The sequence below is a fragment of the Oncorhynchus kisutch genome, linkage group LG6 (assembly GCF_002021735.2).
Source record: "Oncorhynchus kisutch isolate 150728-3 linkage group LG6, Okis_V2, whole genome shotgun sequence".
Taxonomy (NCBI): domain Eukaryota; kingdom Metazoa; phylum Chordata; class Actinopteri; order Salmoniformes; family Salmonidae; genus Oncorhynchus; species Oncorhynchus kisutch.
In genome coordinates this window covers 62,746,871-62,770,989 of record NC_034179.2, presented here as the reverse complement: position 1 = coordinate 62,770,989, position 24,119 = coordinate 62,746,871, and the positions used below count along the sequence as shown (strand labels likewise).

The window sequence follows — 24,119 nt, the reverse complement described above, 5'->3', positions numbered from 1 at the left end:
TGATGATATGGTAATAGTATGATGATATGGGATTGGATGAAATATAGGTTTGAACGCCATTTTTCCACTTCGGTTTGATTAAGGGATGGGTTCAATCCGTATCGCAATCCGTATCACCTGAGATCTGCGTTATAGTTTGATTGACATTTAAAGGCAATGTTCCCACATTCGCGGAGATTGCATTCATGTTAAAGGCTGCATATGTTGGCACAATATGAAATGATCTCAAAATGTTCAAGCGGATCTTCCGCGATACGGATTGAACCATCCATGAAAATGTATGCTCTAATCAATCCGTATCGCAGAAAGTCAGCGTTACAGCATGTCCCCGTGTTTTAGCGATTGGTCCAAAGTCAGTGTAGCGTGTATGTGTGGCTGCGGGTGTGTGCGTGTGTGTCCCCTTACAGAAAAAAACACATTATTTAACTTGTTTTTAGAACACTTCATATGACATTTCACATCTGAAAACGTGTTTTTGGAACACTACACATGAAGAAAATGTGTCATTATGATACACAACATGCTTTTGACATACAATTTTCAATTTACGCATTTGACATACAGGACTATATTGTGTACGTTTATTTATAGAGTAATAATTATTCAACGTGTCCTCACCTGGGATTTGATCTCCAAACATTCCGATCTTTCTGCTAAACCACAACGCCGTGCTAATAACTGATTACACATTTATTCCTATATTTTGGGCTTCAAAGTGAATCTCAGCTCATAAACTCAAGAAAAACGAATATAATTATCATACTGATTCAGGAGTACCATTTAAACAAAATAATATGCCCCACTGACTTTAGATAATACAGAAAACTCTCAAATTGCTGAAATAAAAAGTAAATTAAATTATGAGAGAGTCAGATTAATTGATAACTAAAATAGCAGTGCAGGTGGCACTCGTTTGCAAAACGCTGAGATGTATTATAGGTCAATTACCTAAGGTAATGTATGTGTATGGGAATTGCTACAGAATTTGTGGCGTAGCAGAAAGATCCTGACGACTGGTAAAATCAATCATCGTAACATGTTCCTAATCCTTACGGAAAAACTACATGAATTTTACACGATCACGTCACATGTGAAATGTCACGTGATGTATTCCAAAAACACGTTTTCACATATGAAATTTCACATGTGAAGTGTTCCAAAACCACATTTTCATAAGATTTCACATGTGTAATTTGTGAAATCATGTGGTTTTTCCTTAAGGTGGATGCCAGCCATCTGAATATCCTGCTACACCACCAGGTCTGTGGCCATGACTGAGATTGGCCACATATTTATTGGCAAGAATACATTTCTGCATTTATTGTGCGATTATCTGACAACACTAACAAAAGTGTAGCAGTGTTCAGGGAGACTTGATATTAACTGTGCAGAAATGCTCTCGGGATCTGAACTTGTAACCTTTTGGTCCAGGCATTAATGTCTCAGCAGTGCCTCTAGATGGTTATTTGTTACGAAGAGCATACAGTAACTCCTTCAAGTTGTATATACTTTTGGCAAAGTGTAAAAATATATTCTTGGCAATATATGTATAGCCAATCACTGTTATTTCCATAGACCTGGTGGTGCAGCAGGAACTTCACATATCTAGTAACCAAAAGCTTCTGAGTTCAAATCCCTAAGTAATCTAGGGGACCATGACACAATGTTATTTTATACCTTTATTTAACTAGGCATGTCAGTTAAAAACATATTACAATGACAGCCTACCCCGGCCAAACCCGGATGACGCTGGGTCAATTGTGCGCCACCCTATGAGACTCCCAATCACAGCCAGTTGTGATACAGACTGGAATCAAACCAGGGTCTGTAGTGATGCCTCTAGCCCTGGAACAGAATGTGAGCTAGACAAAATATGATGGGGGACCATGACTGATTGAATGAATGTAAATTATGCCTTTTAATGTCAAATATCATTGAGAATATTTTACATCTGGGTTTTCACCTACGCTCAAATGTTGCATCCCCAAGTTGTTACATTTATTTCACATGAGATCATCTTTTTCACATGTGCTTGCATGTTGTCACTCAAGATCACATGTGAAATCCATGTGGTTTTCCCGTAAGGAGCGTGTGTTCATACTCATACTGTTTCTCTTCCTGCTTGCATTTTGATTTGTCTACTTCCTGTAAATGACATAACTCAGGGCTCATCTGTAATAAAGCTTCAATAAATAAATACTCAAGCTGGCAAATCTATCGGACTATCCCTCTGGTCATTTTGGGAATGATTTATTTCGTTATTTTACAACCACTCACATTACATTCGGGAAAAAAACCAGAGAAAGCTTTCATGTACTACGGTTTAACACGAACACACACAGACACACGCGTTCGTACACACGATAATAACTTAACATCATACAGCACAAAGAGTTAATACGCAAAACCAAAAAAAGTTACGAAAGAATAATAAGTAAGGAAAGAGTACACAAAATGATCCGAAATGGCAATGCAGCACTGCATCGATGCACAGGTGGCTTGTAGTGTTTGAGTGGTAGCTCAAGTTGGTTTTCTTGGAAGTTTCTATTTGAGTAGTGCAGTTGTGTCATGATCAGCACTACTGAGCTTATTCGCTGTTGTGTAATTTTCAGGTCTTATGCTGTTTTCTTTGAACGTGCACAGGAATGCTCAGTGTACGTGTGTGTGTGTTTTAGCGGAGGGGTTTCTTCAGGGCCTCATCCACCTCCTCCTCAGGACACAGGGCGTGCCACTGGGCCACGGGACGTCTTGGATTGGCCAGCATGTCTGACCAATGGCGGAGGCCCACCCCTGAGGCGCCGAAGCCGATCCAAACCTTCCCGATGGCGTCGTTGCTGCCCAGCTTGTCGTAATCGTACACCGTGATCAACACTTGGACTTTCTGCAAGAGGAAAGGGAAGAGTGGAAAAATTAAATTTAAAAAAAGTCAGGTGAAATCAAAATACCACCACATGTACTGTGTTGTTCAACACACAGGAAAACCTGTCATAACGACCCCAAGGTGTCTTCCTTGCGGGACGTTTGGTGTACAGACCTGTATTTGGCCAAAGGGGATCTCGAAGCTGAAGCTTTCGTTGAAGTAGGGGTTCAGAGTGTTCTGTTTGACCGTCGTCTTCTTCTTCTTCAGCCGCTTGCCTTGGTGCTGCAGCACCACTTTAACGAAGGGATCTGGAGGAATGTTAGTTACAGAGGTCAAACAGAGGTCAAACAGAGGTCAAACCGAGGGTGAGCCGGAATGAAGAACACCTGAGGACACATGATTGTGCAGTAGATTAATGTGTGGTGTCTGCAACTCTGTAATGTTGCCCAGTGGTTCATGTTGAGGTACTTCAACAACATTTCGGCAACCAGATGTCATTAACAGGTCACAACTGGCTAATATTGGGGAGTGGAAAGTCACAGCATGGCTGGTATTAACTAGATGAGTGTAAAGTCACAGCATGGCTGGTATTAACTAGATGAGTGTAAAGTCACAGCATGGCTGGTATTAACTAGATGAGTGTAAAGTCACAGCATGGCTGGTATTAACTAGTTGAGTGTAAAGTCACAACTGGCTAATATTGGTGAGTGTAAAGTCACAGCATGGCTGGTATTAACTAGTTGAGTGTAAAGTCACAGCATGGCTGGTATTAACTAGTTGAGTGTAAAGTCACAGCATGGCTGGTATTAACTAGTTGAGTGTAAAGTCACAGCATGGCTGGTATTAACTAGTTGAGTGTAAAGTCACAGCATGGCTGGTATTAACTAGTTGAGTGTAAAGTCACAGCATGGCTGGAATTAACTAGTTGAGTGTAAAGTCACAGCATGGCTTGTATTAACTAGTTGAGTGTAAAGTCACAGCATGGCTTGTATTAACTAGTTGAGTGTAAAGTCACAGCATGGCTGGTATTAACTAGTTGAGTGTAAAGTCACAGCATGGCTGGTATTAACTAGTTGAGTGTAAAGTCACAGCACGGCTGGTATTAACTAGTTGAGTGTAAAGTCACAGCATGGCTGGTATTAACTAGTTGAGTGTAAAGCCACAGCATGGCTGGTATTAACTAGTTGAGTGTAAAGCCACAGCATGGCTGGTATTAACTAGTTGAGTGTAAAGCCACAGCATGGCTGGTATTAACTAGTTGAGTGTAAAGCCACAGCATGGCTGGTATTGGGTAGGAGAGTGTAAGGACTAATAGAAGGTCACCTGACAAGCCTCCACAGTCCATCGCCTTCAGGTGCTTGGCCTCCATGATGTTGATGGTCAATTTACCGGCCGTGGGGACGTAGCGCAGAGAGATACAGATGTCCCCTAGCTTCTCTACCTGTGTGACCAGACAAACACACACAGGCACGAAGACAGAAAGATGTATTAAAACAGGCAGTTCGATACAGTTTGATGTGCACAGACAGACAGACAGATAGACAGACAGACAGACACATACAGGTAGACGTAGAGAAAACATGCATCCAAAACCCAGACAGACTGTATACGTCCTTCCTCACCTCCTCTTTCTCTCCTCCAACCAGATCCCTCCATTCGTGGAGTGGCTGAGCCAGGTCCACACTGTTCATGGGGATGGAGATCTGCCCAATCACGTCGTGTTTACCAAAGCGATCAAAGTCAAAGACCTGCAGGACCAGAGTCTGACCGCCCAGCTCCTGGTAGGGGATCTGTGGAGGGACGCACAGAACAGGGAGGAGACGGTCAGGACCGAGCGTTCTCGACTAGAGAAACCTCAGTACTGTAAGAGCTTTTCTAAGGGTTATACCTGTACACATGAATGAGTACCACATCTCTCTATCGCCATCTGTTCTCCAGCACCACAGACTGACCTTGAAGATGAAGGTCTCATTGAACACGGGGCATAGGTTCTTGCGCTGGACTTTGGTCTCAAACTTCTTCTTCTTGTCTGGCAGCATGTATACCTTAACATAGGGGTCTGAGGTGCCGCCCATGTCCATGGCTGCCAGGTTTTCAGCCTGCAGGATGCCCACGATCAGCTGGAAGAGGGGGCAGAGAGGGGGAAAAGGTCAGAGGTAAGCAATGGCCGTCAAAATATTTTTAACAACGTCCGTAAGAACGCAGTGATGATTTAGGCGGATTTAGGCCGGGATTCAATCCATATAGGGCTATAACATACCTGATATTTGACCAAACACAAATGTAACACTTCAAAACAATGTCATTAGTCAGTGTCATTAGTCAGACACTTCACATCAAGGAGGTCAAATGTCAGGGAGGACAAGACACACATGCACACAAACACACACACGGACACACACACACCTGGTTGTCAGTGAAGTTGTAGTCCAGGGTGAACTCCAGTTTTCCGAAATTCTCTTTTTCCTCCTCCTCTCCTTCCTTACCTTCTCCTTCCTTAATGACAAAGAACATCATATCAATCATTTATCACAGGTATCATTACACAGTCACTGCATTAGTCTCTCCCTCCACACAGTTACTGACGCTACATCTGGAAATCACTTCAGATCATTTCAAAACCAGTTGCAAATTAGGTACTTGAACCCATTACACCACCCACTATATTGCCCTCCCTCCCTCCGTCTCCTCTCACCTTGCCCTCCTCTCCTTCTCCGGCTCCCTCCTTCTTTCTTCTGCCTCGGCCTCCTTTCCTCTCGCGCACTTTCTTGGGCTTCTTGCCCTTGTTGATGCACTTCTTCCAGATACAGAAACAAAGACAGGCCACCAGAGCCAGCACCACTACCACTATGGCTCCTATTGCCCACATGGGCACTGGAGGAGAGACAAACATAGGCCTTATGTAGCCTTATGACATATATAATACAACATACATATAACATACATAAAATAATTATGTAGCCTTTATGACATCTATTATACAACATACTGTACATAGGCCTTATGTAGGGTTATGACATATACAATGAGTGTACAAAACATTAAGGACACCTTCCTAATATTGAGTTGCACCCACCCCCTTTTGCCCTCAGAACAGCTTCAATACGTCAGGGGCATGGACTCTACAAGGCGTCGACAGCGTTCCACAGGGATGCTGGCCCATGTTGACTCCAATGCTTCCCACAGTTGTGTCAAATTGTCTGGATGTCTTTTGGGTGGTGGACCATTGTCGATACACACGGGAAACTGTTAAGTGTGAAAAAATCCAGCAGCATTGCAGTTCTTGACACAAACTGTTGCACCTGGCACCTACTAACATACCCTGTTCAAAGACACTTAAATATTTTGTCTTGCCCATTCACCCTCTGATTGACACACATACACAATCCAATGTCTCAATTGTCTGAAAGCTTAAAAATATATATTTTCTAACTTGTCTCCTCCCCATAATCTACACTCGTTGAAGTGGATTTAACAAGTTACATTAATAAGGGATCGTGGCTTTTTTTTCTCTTCTCTCTCCAAGCATTACAAACAACAGTCAGGGGAATACAGACTATACATTATATAAAGACTTTCTAAAACAAACATTCTAAGGGATCCTAGCTGTCACCTGGATTCACCTGGTCGGTGTATGTCATGGAACGTGTCCTTAATGTTTTGTACACATAGTGTATAACACGACATACATAGGCCTCGTGTCGCCTTATGCCATGGAATAATAACATCTGACATGTTATTGTGAGGAGGGATGGAAAAGGAGAGCACAAGCGATGGGAAAACAATTGTAACTTACTTTTGAGTTTATGATCTGGGATAAGTGGAGGAAAAGTAGGGGATGGAATGAAAGAGAAGAGATGATGAGAGGACATTATGTGAAACAAAATTACACACACAGAATTAGCAATGAGTGTGTGTGTGTGTGTGTGCTCATTGTGTTCAGGGCTTACTTGGCATGTGGGTGAGTTCGTTGAAGAACTTGCTCTTCATGTTCTTGAACTGGTGATCAGAGTGGTGGGTGGAGGGAGGGGCGGGGCCTGGGGGCGGCTCTTCTCTCTCCTCAGCCGCCCGACGAGCCCGCGCTTGCACACTGGCCAATCGCATCGCAGCTCAACTAAACGGCAGAGGAGACAAAAGAGCAATCATTAAGAGCTGTGTAAGAAATATTTTTATATGCCATGAATTTGAAACATCCTGGTAGGTAAGTCGACTAGATAGGGTTAGGGTTGCGGCTTAACCAACTCAGTGGCCTTGTGGTTCGAGTGTCGGACCTGAGACTGGAAGTTCTTAAATGGTTCTTCCTCAGCTCTTAAGGTTCCTTGGAGAACCTTTGCCCGTTAGAGAACCTTTGAGTTAAGTGTGGGGTCCTTGACCTGGCATCTACGGTTCTTCAAAATTCTAAAAGGTTCTTGAAATGTGTGGAAGCCTGTAGATGTGTCCCATTCACAGGAAATTGGCCAGTGCTAACTGTTTATTTTCCAATGTAACATTTCTAGTGTTGATTCCAAGAGTTAAATTAGCACACATTGGTATAAAGGAACCTCAGTGTTGGTATTATTATCATATTTCCCAGCATGCTCTATTGCAGGTAAATTCTTGCATGAACATTGATTAATTCATTAATCTCATGCTACTCAAATATAAATAACATACATTTTTCGAAATGATTCCAATCTGTTTTTTTCTTTTGGAAAAGTTTTATTGGCACGATTCCTTTAAAAACAGCTCATACATTTTTTACATCATTTACACACATAAAAACGGCAACAAGGCATAAAACACAGCATTTGAGAGTTACATTTGAATTTGTTAAAAAGTACATGTTGTTAAAACCAATTAGTTAAAACAACCATGAGTAAAAGTACTTTCCTTGTAAAAATATCAAATCTGTAGAAGCCATTTAAAATGTGTACTAATGATCTAAAAAGGTAAAACATTTTTAAGACATGAAAAAGATGTTAAAAAGCCACTTTGTTAAAAAGCTGTCTTCAGTCCTTTGTACAGGAGCGGGGTGAGTCTTTATCAAGCTCGCCTCCTCCTGCTCTTCTGAATAGACCATCGTCCCATCCTTCGGGGCCCAGAGGAGATCCCTCCCCTAGGCGCATCGCCCTAGGCGCCGCAGCGCTGTCAGGCCGTGGCCGCCGGGACCTAGGGTGTTGTGGGGGACCCTTCGCCTGGGGTCGAGGCCCCCTTCCTTTCGTACCACCCCAGGGCTTCCGTGGCTACCATGGCCACTGCCTGGGGGGTGGTCTCTACGTTTTTCGCTACCAGCAGGTTGCGGGAGGACCACAGTGCTTCCTTCAGGCACGTGAGGGTGGGCCAGAGCTTGGTGAAGGTCTTCGATGAAATGGGCCTTCGGCCCACCCCATATAGCACGAGCTGAGGTGTTAGGTTACTTGGACTTATTCCACTCGTTCCTGAAATGATTGTTCCAGTTTAGATGTTTAAGCTCGCCTCATATCTTAGTCTCCCAACCGTGGCAGTCATTCTGAATGCAGGTGATTTTTTTCACTAAATGTTGGATGTCTATACTCTCACTTTGCCACAGGATTGAAAATGAATGAATGCAACAACCATGTCTCTGTCACCAGCAAACAAAGTTATAGGTGGTACTATAAAACTAAAATTAACTGGAAAGGCACCCTGGGAAATATGCAAATAAGGCTTAAACCCTACAGCAGGGCTATTAAATTGCGGTCCTGTGGGTTCAAAACATTTCTGGTTTAGGATTTTTGCATGATTCTTCAAAAAAACATCCCATTCGTGGTTCTCTAGAGATCCTAGAATGGTTACCCTATGAAATTGCTCTCAATAACTTTATTTGGTTCCAACTTGCACCTTTATTTTAAAGAATGTACCCTGCTGAGTCATACCATTTTCCCCGAAACATGGTAAGTAAGTTAAGTGAGTCAATGCACCTTTGCTTGACACTCAGCTTTAAAGAGACAAATTGGTAGGTAAGGCCCTGTGACAGAATAGCGCCAACTTAACCAATGGCTTAATCAGCATTATTCTGTGAGTTTGGTAGACATAAGAAAGACAATAAATTGAGCTTAATGTGTCCACTCAACAAACTTTGCTCACAGTAAGCTGAATGTATAAAAACTTGTTGAGTCAAAATACAAATTCATGTTTGTCTTCACTGTAAAAAAGCCAATTTAGCTTAGCCAGAATTATTCTGTGATTTGGGTGGACTTCAGAAGGACAAGAAATGTAGCTAATGTGTGAACGTTTGTTCACTCTACAAACTTTTCTCGAAGTGAGTTGAATTTGAAAAGGCTTTGGGTAAATTTATGCCCAAAGTTTGTGCACTCACAATCCTACTGCAGCTGGGCTCCTTATAATTATACGTTGTATCAACAAACTGCTCGAAGATTACAAATGTTTGCTCAAAACCACGGCCATCGTTATATTTCCCAGCATGCTCTATTGCAGGTTGATTTTCAGAATTGTTTCAATAAATATATATTTTTTTGCATGTACATTAATTGGTTGATTACACAAACATAAATAAGATACATTTTCTAATCTAATTCAATCTGTTAGTAGTTGGACATTTTGATCCTGTCACTGAGCTGTCTGTTCCAGTGTTTATGATCTAGGTAGTCTCACTAATCAATCTTCCTTACAGTCATTCTCAATGCAGGCTGCAGGTGAATAAAAGTTCAAATTGCTGGATATCCTCACTCTGGATTCCAATAGGAATTACACATCACTTTGCAAGTCAGCATTGAGGTTTGAATCAATGTAAAATTGTAAGGCAACCAGCTGCAATAGGATTTGTGAGATTGCTCAACAGAATGGCAATGACGTTGATTCAACGTACAACTGGAAGGCAACCGGCTCTCGTGTTGTCCCTTCATTTAAAACAAAGCCTCAAGGGATAATACGGCTTTGCCTCGGCTTCCAATCTGTCTCCCTCTAGCTCTCTTTCTATCTCTCTCTCCTACTTTGTGTGCGTATGTACTGACATGTCTGTGCAACTGATAGATACACACACACACACACACACATCTGGAATGTCTACATATTAATGGTTTTAAATGTATGTAGATTGTAAAGTATTTTTGTCTGCAATGTCTTTGTTTTTCATTGTGTCAGACCCCAGTAAGACCAACTTTCGCCATTGGCTTCAGCTAATGGAGATCGTAAATAAAATAAATACTCCCTGTCTGTCTGTCTGTCTGTCTGTCTGTCTGTCTGTCTGTCTGTCTGTCTGTCTGTCTGTCTGTCTGTCTGTCTGTCTGTCTGTCTGTCTGTCTGTCTCTCTATGATTTTTTTAGTCTGCTTTCCCCTTTCTCGCACCCATTATCCAGTTCATCAATATGTCTCTCTCTATATGTCTATTTTTCCTCTGTTTCCTCACAATCGTTCTCCCTTTACTTCCTAGACACTCTCTCCCCCCCTCCGATACTAAACTTCCTACTCATCCCTCTCTACCTGACTCTTCTCAATCCCACTCTCCTCTTGAGACTTTCTTCCCCCATCATCACCCCCTGCCTCCCTCTCACTCCACCCCTTCCTCTTGTCAGTTAATCTCTCTATCTAACGCATCGCTCTCGTCCCGTCTGTGTCCGGTATCCCCTCCCTCCTCACCCGCTGCCTCCCGCTCCCCAACCCTTTCTCTATCTCTCTCCTCCCTTCCATATCCCCCTATGTCGTTCTCCCTCCCTCCTTCCTCTCTTGTTTCATAGTGTCCATCACTAATCCCCCTGACTCCATCACAGCCTGGCTGTTGACACACACATGCATGCACATGCACACACACACACATACTAACATGCAAACAAGACCAGTTCTGTTACATATGCATATGAATACCTCCCTGCAAGGCTGCATTATGCCACACACACACACTCCGACCCTCCAACATCTGCTGTCCTCCTCTCACTGTGCACAGACACGTAACAGGATTAATTGCCAAAGGTAATCCCCAAATCCCAGAGCTTAACTAAATTAGGGACAGGTCAGTTCGCTCTCTGCTCCCGTTCCTGTCCTATCCCCTACTATCCCTTATCCACCCTAAGCCACTACCATTAACCCCCACAACATTACCTGCTGTCACACAGACAGATCCCACCTAGTTATCCATACCAATAATCACATTTCCATAACAATATCTGATTTGTGGCTTGTCAAATCAACCCGTTAAATCCCAACAGATAGAGTGAACGTCGCAGGATTAGTAAGCACAGCTATGTGATGGTGAGTGAGGGGAGGCAAACATAAGAGGTTATAGACTGCTGGCTAATAGGCTTGTGACTTCACCAGTCAAGATCACACACATACAGTGCCTTGCGAAAGTATTCGGCCCCCTTGAACTTTGCGACCTTTTGCCACATTTCAGGCTTCAAACATAAAGATATAAAACTGTATTTTTTTTGTGAAGAATCAACAACAAGTGGGACACAATCATGAAGTGGAACGACATTTATTGGATATTTCAAACTTTTTTAACAAATCAAAAACTGAAAAATTGGGCGTGCAAAATTATTCAGCCCCTTTACTTTCAGTGCAGCAAACTCTCTCCAGAAGTTCAGTGAGGATCTCTGAATGATCCAATGTTGACCTAAATGACTAATGATGATAAATACAATCCACCTGTGTGTAATCAAGTCTATAAATGCACCTGCACTGTGATAGTCTCAGAGGTCCAGTTAAAAGCGCAGAGAGCATCATGAAGGACAAGGAACACACCAGGCAGGTCCGAGATACTGTTGTGAAGAAGTTTAAAGCCGGATTTGGATACAAAAAGATTTCCCAAGCTTTAAACATCCCAAGGAGCACTGTGCAAGCGATAATATTGAAATGGAAGGAGTATCAGACCACTGCAAATCTACCAAGACCTGGCCATCCCTCTAAGCTTTGAGCTCATACAAGGAGAAGACTGATCAGAGATGCAGCCAAGAGGCCCATGATCACTCTGGATGAACTGCAGAGATCTACAGCTGAGGTGGGAGACTCTGTCCATAGGACAACAATCAGTCGTATATTGCACAATCTGGCCTTTATGGAAGAGTGGCAAGAAGAAAGCCATTTCTTAAAGATATCCATAAAAAGTGTTGTTTAAAGTTTGCCACAAGCCACCTGGGAGACACACCAAACACGTGGAAGAAGGTGCTCTGGTCAGATGAAACCAAAATTGAACTTTTTGGCAACAATGCAAAACGTTATGTTTGGCGTAAAAGCAACACAGCTCATCACCCTGAGCTCATCACCCTGAACTCAACATCCCCACTGTCAAACATGGTGGTGGCAGCATCATGGTTTGGGCCTGCTTTTCTTCAGCAGGGACAGGGAAGATGGTTAAAATTGATGGGAAGATGGATGGAGCCAAATATAGGACCATTCTGGAAGAAAACCTGATGGAGTCTGCAAAAGACCTGAGATTGGGACGGAGATTTGTCTTCCAACAAGACAATGATCCAAAATATAAAGCAAAATCTACAATGGAATGGTTCAAAAATAAACATATCCAGGTGTTAGAATGGCCAAGTCAAAGTCCAGACCTGAATCCAATCGAGAATCTGTGGAAAGAACTGCTGTTCACAAATGCTCTCCATCCAACCTCACTGACCTCGAGCTGTTTTGCAAGGAGGAATGGGAAAAAATGTCAGTCTCTCGATGTGCAAAACTGATAGAGACATACCCCAAGCGACTTACAGCTGTAATCGCAGCAAAAGGTGGCGCTACAAAGTATTAACTTAAGGGTGCTGAATAATTGTGCACGCCCAATTTTTCAGTTTTTGATTTGTTAAAAAAGTTTGAAACATCCAATAAATGTCGTTCCACTTCATGATTGTGTCCCACTTGTTGTTGATTCTTCACAAAAAATACAGTTTTATATCTTTATGTTTGAAGCCTGAAATGTGGCAAAAGGTCGCAAAGTTCAAGGGGGCCGAATACTTTCGCAAGGCACTGTACGCACACGCACGCTAACACACACACACAAGCACACGCACAGTGCGGGTGAGATGGAGGCTAGCTTGGTTGAGTAGCATAGGGTCGGCCACCACTTCTCACTCATGGTACGTTCCCTTAAGCTGGTCATGGTGGCTGAATGCAGGGATTCAGGGCAGGGCCTTACTGATTAGATACTGGTTAACAGGTAGATCACTGTGTCAGTGATTAGGGTTTTCATGCCTGACTGACCACTCTGTTCTAGGGTTAATTTTTCGCTTCCGGTCTTGGATATATTCACTGTTATTCCAAGGGTTTTATGGTCACATAATAGTATAAGCCTTTGGATTGGTTTGTGCTGGCCAAGGTCATTGGAATAGGCCTAGCTAAACATGCTACTGGTTGATTCTGTTGGGCCATTGGCAGTTAAAGTTATTCTGCAATGAAGTCCAGATAAAATAATCTCCTTAAGAATTTGGATGGATGAACTCATGTTGGAAAGTGCCTATCTAGATTCAGTTATAAATGTGCAGTTCGCAAAGGTCAGGGATGCGAGGACTTTTTTAAATAACTAGGCAAGTCAGTTAAGAACAAATTCTTATTTACAATGACTGCATACCCCGGCCAAACCCAAACAACGCTGGGCCAATTGTGCGACCCCCTATGGGACTCTCAATCACAGCTGGTTGTGATACAGCCAGGTGAACGGATCTCCGTATGTGTGGTTCCCACCGTGAAGCATGGAGGAGGAGGTGTGATGGTGACACTGTTGGTGATTTATTTAGAATTCAAGGTACACTAACCAGCATGGCTACCACAGCATTCTGCAGCGATACTCCATCCCATCTGGTTTGTGCTTAGTGGGACGATCATTTGTTTTTCAACAGGACAATGACCCAACACACCTCCAGGCTGTGTAAGGGCTATTTGACCAAGAAGGAGAGTGATGGAGTGCTGCATCAGATGACCTGGCCTCCACACTCACCTGACCTCAACCCGATTGAGAGGGCTTGGGATGAGTTGGACCGCAGAGTAAAGGAAAAGCATATGCTCAGCATATGTGGGAACTCCTTCAAGTGTTGGAAAAGCATTCCAGGTGAAGCTGGTTGACAGAATACCAAGAGTGAGCAAAGCTGTCATCAAGGCAAAGGGGGGCTTCTTTATTTTATTTGTTTAAGAATTTTTTTGTTACTACATGAATCAATACGTGTTATTTCATAGTTTTGATGTCTTCACTATTATTCTACTGTGTAGATAATAGTAAAAATAAAGAAAAACCCTTGAATGGGTAGGTGTGTCCAAACTTTTGACTGGTACTGTATAAAATCCTTGGAATAACATAAAAATCGATCAAATAACAGAACAAAAATATAAAGGCAACATGGACAGTGTTGATCCCATGTTTCATGAGCTGAAATAAAATATCCCAGAAATGTTCCATACGCACAAAAAGCTTTTCTCTCAAATTTTGTGCACAAATTTGTTTACATCCCTGTTAGAAGACATTTCTCCTTTGCAAAGATAACCCAACCACCTGTGGCATATCAAGAAGCTGATTAAACAGCATGATCATTACACAGGTGCACCTTGTGCTGGGGGGACAATAAAAGGCCACTCTAAAATGTGGAGTTTGTCACACAACATGATGCCACAGATGTTTCAAGCTTTAAGGGAGTGTGCAATTGGCACTGAATTGGAATTGAATGTTCATTTCTATACCATAGGCCGCCTCTAACGTCGCTTTAGATAATTTTGCAGTACGTCCAACCTGCCTCACAACTGCACACTCCATGGATGGCATCGTGAAAGACGAATGGTTTTCTGACGTCAACATTGTGAACAGTGCCCCATGGTAAAAGTGGGTTTAATTGTATGGGCAGGCATAAGTTACAGACAATGAACACAATTGCATTTTATTGATGGTAATTTGAATGCAGAGAGATACTGTGATGAAATCCTGAGGCCCATTGTTGTGCCATTCATCCGCTGCCATCGCCTCACGTTTCAGCATGACAATGTCGCAAGGATCTGTATACAATTCCTGGAAGCTGAAAATGTCCTGCATACTCACCAGACATGTCACCCGTTGAGCATGTTTGGGATGCTCTGGATCGCCGTGTACGACAGCTTGTTCCAGTTCCAGCCAATATCCAGCAACTTCGCACAGCTATTGAAGAGGAGTGGGGACAACATTCCACAGGCCACAATCATCAGCCTGATCAACTCTATACGAAGGAAACGTGTCGCGCTGCATGAGGCAAATGTTAGTCACACCAGATACTGATTGGTGTTCTGATCCACACCCCTAACTATTTTTAAGGTATCTGTGACCAACAGAGGCATATCTGTATTCCCAGTCATGTGAAATCCATAGATTATGGCCTAATGAATTTATTTCAATTGACTGATTTCCTTACATGAACTTTAACTCAGTAAAATCTTTGAAACTGTTGCATGTTGCGTTTATATTTTGGTTCTGTATATATACAATAATTGTGCATTTCCTGTGACCAATACCTGTGACAGTTCCCTCCTTATTTGTCCCAGCATCAGTATTCCATCCCCAATCGATCCTAGCCTTAAAGACGTCCTCCATTTATTTATTTTTTTTACTTTTGAAAAGTACACACACTAAAGGTAAAAAAAAAAAAAAACATGTTTTGAGCAAAATAGTGTTTCTTAGACACAACTGAAAACTTCAAGGAGTACGGGCATTCAAGGTTTGATTTGGTTTGATGGGAAGTTGTGATGTCATCGTCCTCCCTCCTTGCTTGAGGAACAATAGAGGAGCAATAGGGAAGAAAAGAGGAAAGGCCCACCCCCCAACTTGTGCCATGTCATGACTTACCTGAACCATCTTTAGAGATGTGCCTTTTGTTAGGTAAATGAAGTGGTAAATTAGCTGAAAAGGAGATTGGAGTAGGACTTCAAGTAAAGCAGGTGTTAAATGATTTGACAAGGAGAAAAGATTACAACTGAATCCAGGCCGGAACTTTCCAACATGAGTTTATCAACCCAAATTCTAGAGTGTCCATCACAAAATGAGACCTTGACCATCTGAAATGTTTCTGACTTCCTCTGGAAAAAATGTCAGGTAACCAGATTGCCAAGAACCATTTATCTGCCTTCTATGTTTATATCCTGAACAACAAGAGTATGTAGGAAACAATCAACAAACACATCATCATCACACCTGTCTGTTTTGTGGGTTAGACACCAGGAAGACCATGTAGGCCAGTGTTTCCCAATCCTGGTCCTGGGGATCCTAAGCGGTACACATTTGAGTTTTTGCCCTAGCACTACACAGTGACCTGATTCAAATAATCACAACTTAATTATGAGTTGATTATATGAACCAGGTGTTAGGACAAAAACACAAATGTGCACCCCTTGGGGTCCCCAGGACCACGATTGGGAAACACTTCAGAAGGCCTATGCTGGGCCATCTGTTACAGGTGGTAATATCCTAAAAAACAATCCCAAACTGATTCCTCACCCCAAATAATAGGCACATATTGACACCATTCTGCAGACCTGAAAGAATTGGATGGCTATCAGGGATATGGTTAGCCCTCAGGTAACCTGGTCCCCAAACTACTGAAAGCTGCTATTTGTTTACACCCACCCACCTGTCTTTTAAAAAATACACATATTTTACCAGGCAAGTCAGTTGAGAACAAATTCTTACTTACAATGACAGCCTACTGAGGAACAGTGGGTTAACTTGAGGGGAAGACCGACAGATTTTTTTTATCTCGTCCGCGCGGGGATTCGATCCGGCAACCTCTCGGTTATACTGGCCCAACGTCCTAACCACTAGGCTACCTGCCGCCCCAAAACTGTAGGGGGAGGGACTCGTTTTGGGATTGGTGATTTGGCTCATATTTCCATGGGAGCACAGACCAGACACAATGCTAAACAAGTAGGTACAAACGTGGGAACTGAGGACAGAGTAGCGCACTAGCGGTGGTAAAGAGATGACAGGAGAGGTGAACAGCTGGCAGGGGGATTTTGAGAGGGTTCAAGGCTTAGTAGCTATGTGGTGCTTATGGCCCTCTCTATTGTGCGAGTCAGTAAAAAAAAGGAAGTTGACCATCTGAGACTGGAGTGTACTGTCTCATCTTCATCATCACCATTGTCATCGTCGTCAAGCCTGCCTTGTGCAATGCGCATGCATGGTGCACACTGTAGCCAACATCAAAGATGTACATCTCCTCCAATTTGATACTTTTTACTCCACTAACAGATACAACTACGGGATTTAACGGCTTACCAAGACACAAGACACAAATGTACCAGTCCAAAATGGTTTAAAACCCAAAATAAGCGCCAACTTCGATATTTCATACGTGCTGGTTGTCACGCACGCAGGGAGCTTTGGAGGGGAGGGGTGGACATTAGACATATGCACACACAGAAAATCAGAGGTGAGGTAGCTACAGTAAAATAGTTGTTTTTCACCTAATGAAAGTAAACGGATAAAAATACATTATCAATCCAATTAAATAAGTGTCGCCAACTTTGGACCGGCGAAAACGGCTAAACACCTTATGGGTCAAATCTTGGATAGGCGATGGCTCAGAATATGGAATAGAATGTGAATGGTAGGCTACTCTCTCAAGTATTAATTCAAAGCAGCAATAGCGTATGTCAGTTAACAAATATGTTAATCAGATACGGCAAATATTGTGCCCATCAACCGGTAACACTGGACGTCCCATTCACCATAACCGCTCGCTAGCAGATTTACCGAGCATAGCACAAGGGTTTGAATGACCTCTAGGCCGTCTAATTATACACTTTTAAAATGCAGTGTGGAGTATAGGCTACCCCATGAACATACACCAACAGAACTCACCCGATTGAAATCCCCAATTTAAACCCAAACGTCTTCCTTTTGTTAACGATGAATTATGGACTCCGTGTTGAAAGAACTGTTGCGCTGCGCACCACCCCCTCCCCCAGTCGCGTTCTCCCTCCCCTGTCCGTTAATCTTCCTTAATATCGCTGTGCCAACTACTTATCATCCACTTTTATAAGCCATTGGTCACTCGCTCTCGAAACGCATGTGAAACACCAAAACCCGACATCACTCAAATTAATCTTTCAATCCCCATCTGTTTGGCTATCATTTCTCTCGTGCAATGCCTGTAAAAAACTATCCATTGCTGTGAAAGAGAAAACTACTTTGAAGGCCATTTTGTCAGTCTCGGCTTTTTTTCCACCTTGGTCTATTGTCATCCTGTGTTATGGTTCATCTTCAGACTGTGGGAGGGGAGCCAGTGAATACCGTAAAAAGCCCAACTTATTGATACACAATTTCAAAGGATGTCTGCTATCATGTATATATTTAAATTGTATTATGCATGTAACATACGTTTCCACAGACCACCATTTGATCGAGAAAATGTGGCTCTCATTTCACTCCGTTATGGCCCTAGAGTTGACGGTTGTTTTATGGGCCACGCATTAAGGCACCGTGACAAGATACGGTAATGGCGCCACTCTGTGTTCATCAGAGGTAGTGTCCGTTAAACCTCAAGTCAGCCTTTCCCCATTTTATGACCCTCGAAGTCACTATTGGCCTACAATTGTCAGTATTATAATTTCAATGATATATAAATACATGCACACTGATGTAGACTTTGGGCAACCAGCATTTGAGTTAAACAAAGTGAATCCAGCTCAAAATGAATCCAGCTCATTCTTCAGATTCAGTGCAGATTATAAATGACCAGTTATACACTTAATGAAAAGGATCCTTGTTTGGTATTCTTGTTTGGTATTGAGCTACTCACTACTCACCAGAATAAACTGATATATCCATTACTCAAAAGCAACAACTTTTGTGATCTTTTTACTTAATTGTTTCACAAGATGCATTCCCTCCCAAATCTAGTACAGTGTTGTCAAACTGAAACAGATGCATTGCTCTGTACCAGTTCATCACTCGCCCTCCTCAAAGATGCAAAGGCAGCAGGATAGAGCAGAGAAGCCAGGAGTCCTGGTCAGAGGCCGGAGGACGGAGGCCGTAGCCTGGGGATGGAAGTGGTTTAGCTCTGGCCTCCCAGGGTGTGCTTGTCAAACAGGTACTCGGCCATCTTGTTGTTGACAGCATCCATCTTGGTGAGGTTGGTGATGTGGTCACCCAGCTTCTTTAATGGCCTCCTCCTGCTCATTCAGGTAATTGGGTCTCCAGGAAGTCACATGGCTAAACAGGGAAAACACTGGTCGAGACGAGTGACTACAGACACTACCGTAGATGCATCAACACACAAGAGCCTGGTGGTAATGGCAAAAGGGCAGCTAACTCAATGAGGTGTTTGCTGCTGTCCAACTCATGCATGAGCTGCATTGTGTTTATAGTGTGCATCCGTGCTTCTGTGGATTATTGTGTTTGTGTGAAGAGGCAGGTCACACAATCCTGTGTCATTAGTTATCAGAGCTACAACAACCTGATCATCTTCTGGGACAATACAGTAGCTGGATTCTATGTGATATATACATGTGACATGTGGTTCCACCATAATGTGGGGGACATAACTTACGTGCGGGTCAACCTTGTCGGAGGCAATCTTGTGCATGTTCAGCAGGGCCTGTTTCACATTCTTCCCCAGCTGCATAAGAGGAAAACATCAACATGTTGATCATCAGGTCGATGGCAGTTTCGCAGTCGCTGTGGTAGTTCTGGCAGATCTGAGACTGCATTTTGGCAGATTTTTTATTTATTTTTATATCAAACAGAATGGTACAAAAAATAGAGTTTCTTAGACTATTTTACTATTACAGTTCAAGTACGTGTTAATAAGTTATAAATCCATAATGTTCTATAATGCGGGACGAAGGCAGAGGAGTTCCGTTCAATCACTGTTGAAGCAAGAACTTCTAGATGCGTCTACCCACTAATGTGAATAGTGATGGGTCGTTCGCAACGAGTCAGCTCTTGTAGGTTAACGCACTATTTAAAACATAAAATAAAAAATAAAGACATGAATAATCAAAAGATTTAAATTAATAACTAATTCAAAGAACAAAATAATAAATAATATAATATAAGCCTAAATGCTCAAGTGCACACACCATCGTTCTGACTGTCTGCTCAGACCAACTGTCACGACTTCCACCGAAGTCTGCTCCTCTCCTTGTTCGGGCGGCGTTCAGTGATCGACGTCACCGGCTTTCTAGCCATCGCCGCTCCATTTCTCATATGTCTTGTTCCATACACACCTGGTCTTCATTCCATAATCACACTGCATGTATTTAGTCCTCTGTTCTCCTCCATGTCTTTGTGTGTAATTGTTTATTGTTCTGTGAGTATGTTCACGCTCTAAACTTTTGTATAATTTTCCGTGTTTTTTGGGGGCACTTTGATGTCATTTTGTGCCTATTTCTTGACTGGAATAAAAGTGCGCCTGTTTACTCTACTCTGCTCTCCTGCACCTGACTTTGGCCTCCCTTACACAGCCCTTACACCAACAGCCTCATCTGTTGTTCCTGTCAATCAGACAGGAACAAAGATGCAGGATGCAGGAACAAGGAACAAAGATGTGCAAATATGCAGGATGCAGGAACAAGGAACAAAGATGTGCAAAGATGCGTGAGGGAGGGCAGAGCCAACTCCCTCACAGTCACACACTTAGCAGCTGAGGACAGAGTAGAAGGACAGCTGTGAAAACAACAGCTGGAAAATGAGTCAGAAGCACAGTAGCATTTGGATGCATTCTAATAATGTATGCATTCTAATGTATCCACTCAGTCAAGTCGGCCTACTCCACGACGCACAGCAACACAGTCTTCTATGGATCAGTTTATACCAAAGTCCATGTCTGTAGCAAAACAAGGCCAAATTCATATTGCTTTGGCTAAAATGATTGCCACTGATTTCCTGCCGTTTTCGATCGTTGAGGACAGAGGTTTTAGAAATTATATTAATAGTATAAATCCAATGTACAAAACGCTTTCAAAATCACTTATTCCACAACTGTACAAGAGCACACAGGCTTCAGTGTGGGAAAGAGTCCAAAAAGCTACTGCAGTTTGCCTTACCACTGACTGCTGGACATCAAGGTTAACCACTTCTTCCACGTCGGTTACATGTCACTTCATTGAAGATTTTTCGATGTCTAGCTGTTTTCTGGACTGCTTTGAGTTCAGTGACAGACACACCTCAGAGAACTTGGCAGAGGATCTGTTGAGTGGCCAAAGAATGACAAGTAGATGGAAAAGTGGTCTGTTGTATTAGCGACAATGGAGCTAACATAACCAAAGCCTTGAAAATGTTCAAATGGACCCATCATCCATGTCTTGCCCACACAATCAACCTGATTGTAAGAGATGCTCTGAAGGTGATGAAGCCCACTGTGGACAAAGTGAAAGCAGCTGTGGAATACTTCCCCAGGTGCACAATAGGTGCTGAAAAACCCAAGTCTACACAACGCCAAATGGGGATGAGGCCTAAACAAGACTGCACTACAAGGTAGAATTCAACATTTAAATGTTGAAGCAGTTTCTTGAGTCAAAGGACACCATCATCTCTACCCTGGCCATTGTCAATGCATCTGTTGATGCTCTGACCCAAGAGGAATGGGAGGTGGTGGTGGTGGAGGTGGTGTGCAGAGTCCTGCAACCCTTTGAGCAGGTCACTGTGGAGATCAGTGGCGAGAGGTACAGTAAGCAGTTATTACTACATCATTATTGAATCCAGCATTATATGTGTATATGAGCAGTAGATGAGAGTGTAGTATCAGTAGACAAAACATGAACCTGAACTAATAAGTTACTGTTCTCTCTTTTCAGCTATGTGACAGCCTCAAAAATGATACTCCTGGTTAAGGGTCTGCAGCAAATCACAGCCAGCTGCCAGAGAGAAGCAAATGTAACCACAGGACATGTGACAGAGTTGATGGACACCCTATGTTCAACAATAGACTGAATGTTCCACAGAATGGAATATAATCATATGCTATCAGAAACCGCTGCACAGCGGCAGGGAGGGACAGCCCCAGCAGTTAGCTGGCTCAGGCACCAGGGCAACATGAAGAAGAGGGATCAGATGGAGCAGAAGCACCAGTAGTAGTGCCACAAACGTCTGCTGTTTGGATGCTGTTTGACGAGATAGCAACTGGGGATGCAGCACGAAGGAGTCCCTCAGCCATAATGGAGGGCCGATCCTATTTGGAGGAGATCTGCAGATCCTCTGAGCTTGTGGAAGAACAAGGCCTCTGTCTACCCACAGATTACTAAAGTCATGACAGGGAGACTGCATAGTGGCCATATCCGTTCCCTCTGAGAGGGTCTTCTCGAAAATGGGACGAATAATTACTGAGAGAAGAAACCGCATCAGCCCTTCAAAAGTGAGTGTTCAGATTGTATTCATTTTGAATGGTTACATTTATATGCACTTTGTTTATACACATTAAAAAAGTTAAACTTTAAATGCAAATGTTTAACAGCATTATTTTTCATAACAGAACAATGCATTTTTAAATACATTGTGGTGAAGGTAGAGTATCATTTCATTTCATAATTTAATTAGAATTGTTTTAACACCAATCATAGTCAAACTATCACAAAACTGTTTTTTTTAAAGAGCCGTTTGGGAGCCAAAAGAGCCGGAATGCCCATCACTAGTTGTGAAATGTAAGGAGCCTTGTTCGCTGCATTTATAGTTCCAAACGGAATGCGTCAGTGAAATCCACCCTCACGTTTAGAATATAAACAGGAAATAGGCGGATCATTTGATGATGATCTCGCTCATACACATGACCTGAAGAAATCAATGTTTGTTACAAAGTAACATTTTATTGGCAACATCTAAAACAGTATCAACCAAAATTAGTGCTACAGTTTAAATACAGCTGTTATTGTTGCAAAATGTGTGTATTATGCCCTTAGAAGAAAATAGTGCTAATTTGACAATTATTTCGGATAATAGGCTAATTGAGAAATACTCGAGGTCTACATTTTATTTAGGCTATTAAAGGAATTGAACTTTGAGACGCAGTTCTGTGAACTTCGTGTTTCATTCTCTAAGAGCACATGTTGCAATAGCATATGTAGCTTAATTATTTACCTTTATCAGAAGGCAGTCAAAAGAAAAACGTTTTCATATAAACTCAATTTGCAGTATGAGGTATGGGAATACAGTAGTGGACAGAGAAAGGTTGGCTTTTGTTTTATTTTATTTCACAATAACACCTTTCGTTTTCAAATGACGTATTGTAGTTGACAAATGGTATGTCAGTTGATTACATTAGTCTAGAAATAACTACACAAAATCAGTAGCTACATACATCTAACCATACATATGTTATTAAGCTAAAACTGTGAAGTGGAAACCTTTTTACAGCTAATGAAAATCAAAGACGACAGTAATAAAGTAACCTTCCTAACAACTTCAGTTCACATGACCTGATCTTCCACAACTGTTGACAGGGTGCTTTCAGGGTGCTGGGTTATTGCTCAATACAGCCATGTAGTTGAAACATCATTGGTATTCATAAGAACTAGGTCTTCTGGGGCAGTATGTATGAAGCGTCTCAGAGTAAGATTGCTGATTTTGGATCAGTTTTGCCTTTTTGATCTTAAAGAATAATATCACTTTCATACATAGACCGAATCCCACTGACCATGCCTGCTTCTTTTTGACAGATTTTTTTGTGAAAGGGGTAGGTGGTTAAAAAACAAAGAAGAATAAAACCCACCTAAAGACCTAGTCATGATTCCTGCATTTATACAGACCCTGTAACCAAAATACAGGTATCAGGTCTGTGTGAATGGTTCTGATTATTTGTAGGTAAAGTCATTAAGATGTCCGTTGTGTAACACATCCCTAATTTGATGCAAACATCCCATGGTTTAACAACTGTCACGGATGTTGAAAAGGTCGGACCAAGGCGCAGCGTGTGTTGAGTTCCACATCTTTTATTTAAGTGAAACTGTCAAACAAAACAATAAACAAGCAACAAAACTTGACCTATGTGGTACAACCAGCACAAACACAAACAATATCCCACAACCCAGGTGGGAACAATGGAGAACTTAAGTATGATCCCCAATTAGAGACAACGATAATCAGCTGCCTCTAACTGGGAACCATACCAAGTACACCAACATAGAAATAGGAAAACTAGAACACCCCCCTAGTCATGCCCTGACCTACAACAACGTAGAGAACCAAGGGCTCTCTATGGTCAGGGCGTGATAACAACACCCCCCTGCTCCCCCCCTCCCAATTTGCCAGTTACCCACTGACATGTATAAAAAGTGTATACCTGTAAGAAAATGGTAAATAAGGGGCTGTTTGAAATGGCGTCATATAAACATGGCCTTATATTGTTTTTACAGGTAATGTACCCAA

General features: G+C 42.3%; 1 protein-coding gene and 1 long non-coding RNA gene across 3 annotated transcripts; both read right to left on the bottom strand.

Moving 5' to 3' along the window:
- Window positions 1-2,213: 2,213 nt before the first annotated feature.
- Window positions 2,214-17,764, bottom strand: syt5a (synaptotagmin Va). 2 transcript variants are annotated; one of them, XM_031827127.1, is made up of 10 exons: window positions 17,619-17,744; window positions 6,811-6,974; window positions 6,657-6,671; window positions 5,556-5,734; window positions 5,267-5,356; window positions 4,813-4,980; window positions 4,483-4,650; window positions 4,184-4,301; window positions 3,035-3,168; window positions 2,214-2,881 (listed from the first exon to the last, which is right to left on the bottom strand). In XM_031827127.1, the coding sequence occupies exons 2-10, from the start codon at window positions 6,962-6,964 to the stop codon at window positions 2,672-2,674; spliced, it is 1,236 nt and encodes a 411-aa protein (XP_031682987.1). In that variant the 5' UTR covers window positions 6,965-6,974; window positions 17,619-17,744; the 3' UTR covers window positions 2,214-2,671. The 2 variants fall into 2 exon arrangements, with proteins under 2 accessions (XP_031682987.1, XP_031682988.1); XM_031827128.1 differs by lacking the exon at window positions 6,657-6,671 and having other exon boundaries at window positions 17,619-17,764.
- A 1,020-nt stretch (window positions 17,765-18,784) lies between these two features.
- LOC109893148 (uncharacterized) lies at window positions 18,785-19,453 on the bottom strand. Its single transcript, XR_004210154.1, has 2 exons — window positions 19,309-19,453; window positions 18,785-18,971 (listed from the first exon to the last, which is right to left on the bottom strand). It is a non-coding gene; the product is annotated as an uncharacterized LOC109893148 (long non-coding RNA).
- Window positions 19,454-24,119: the final 4,666 nt, after the last annotated feature.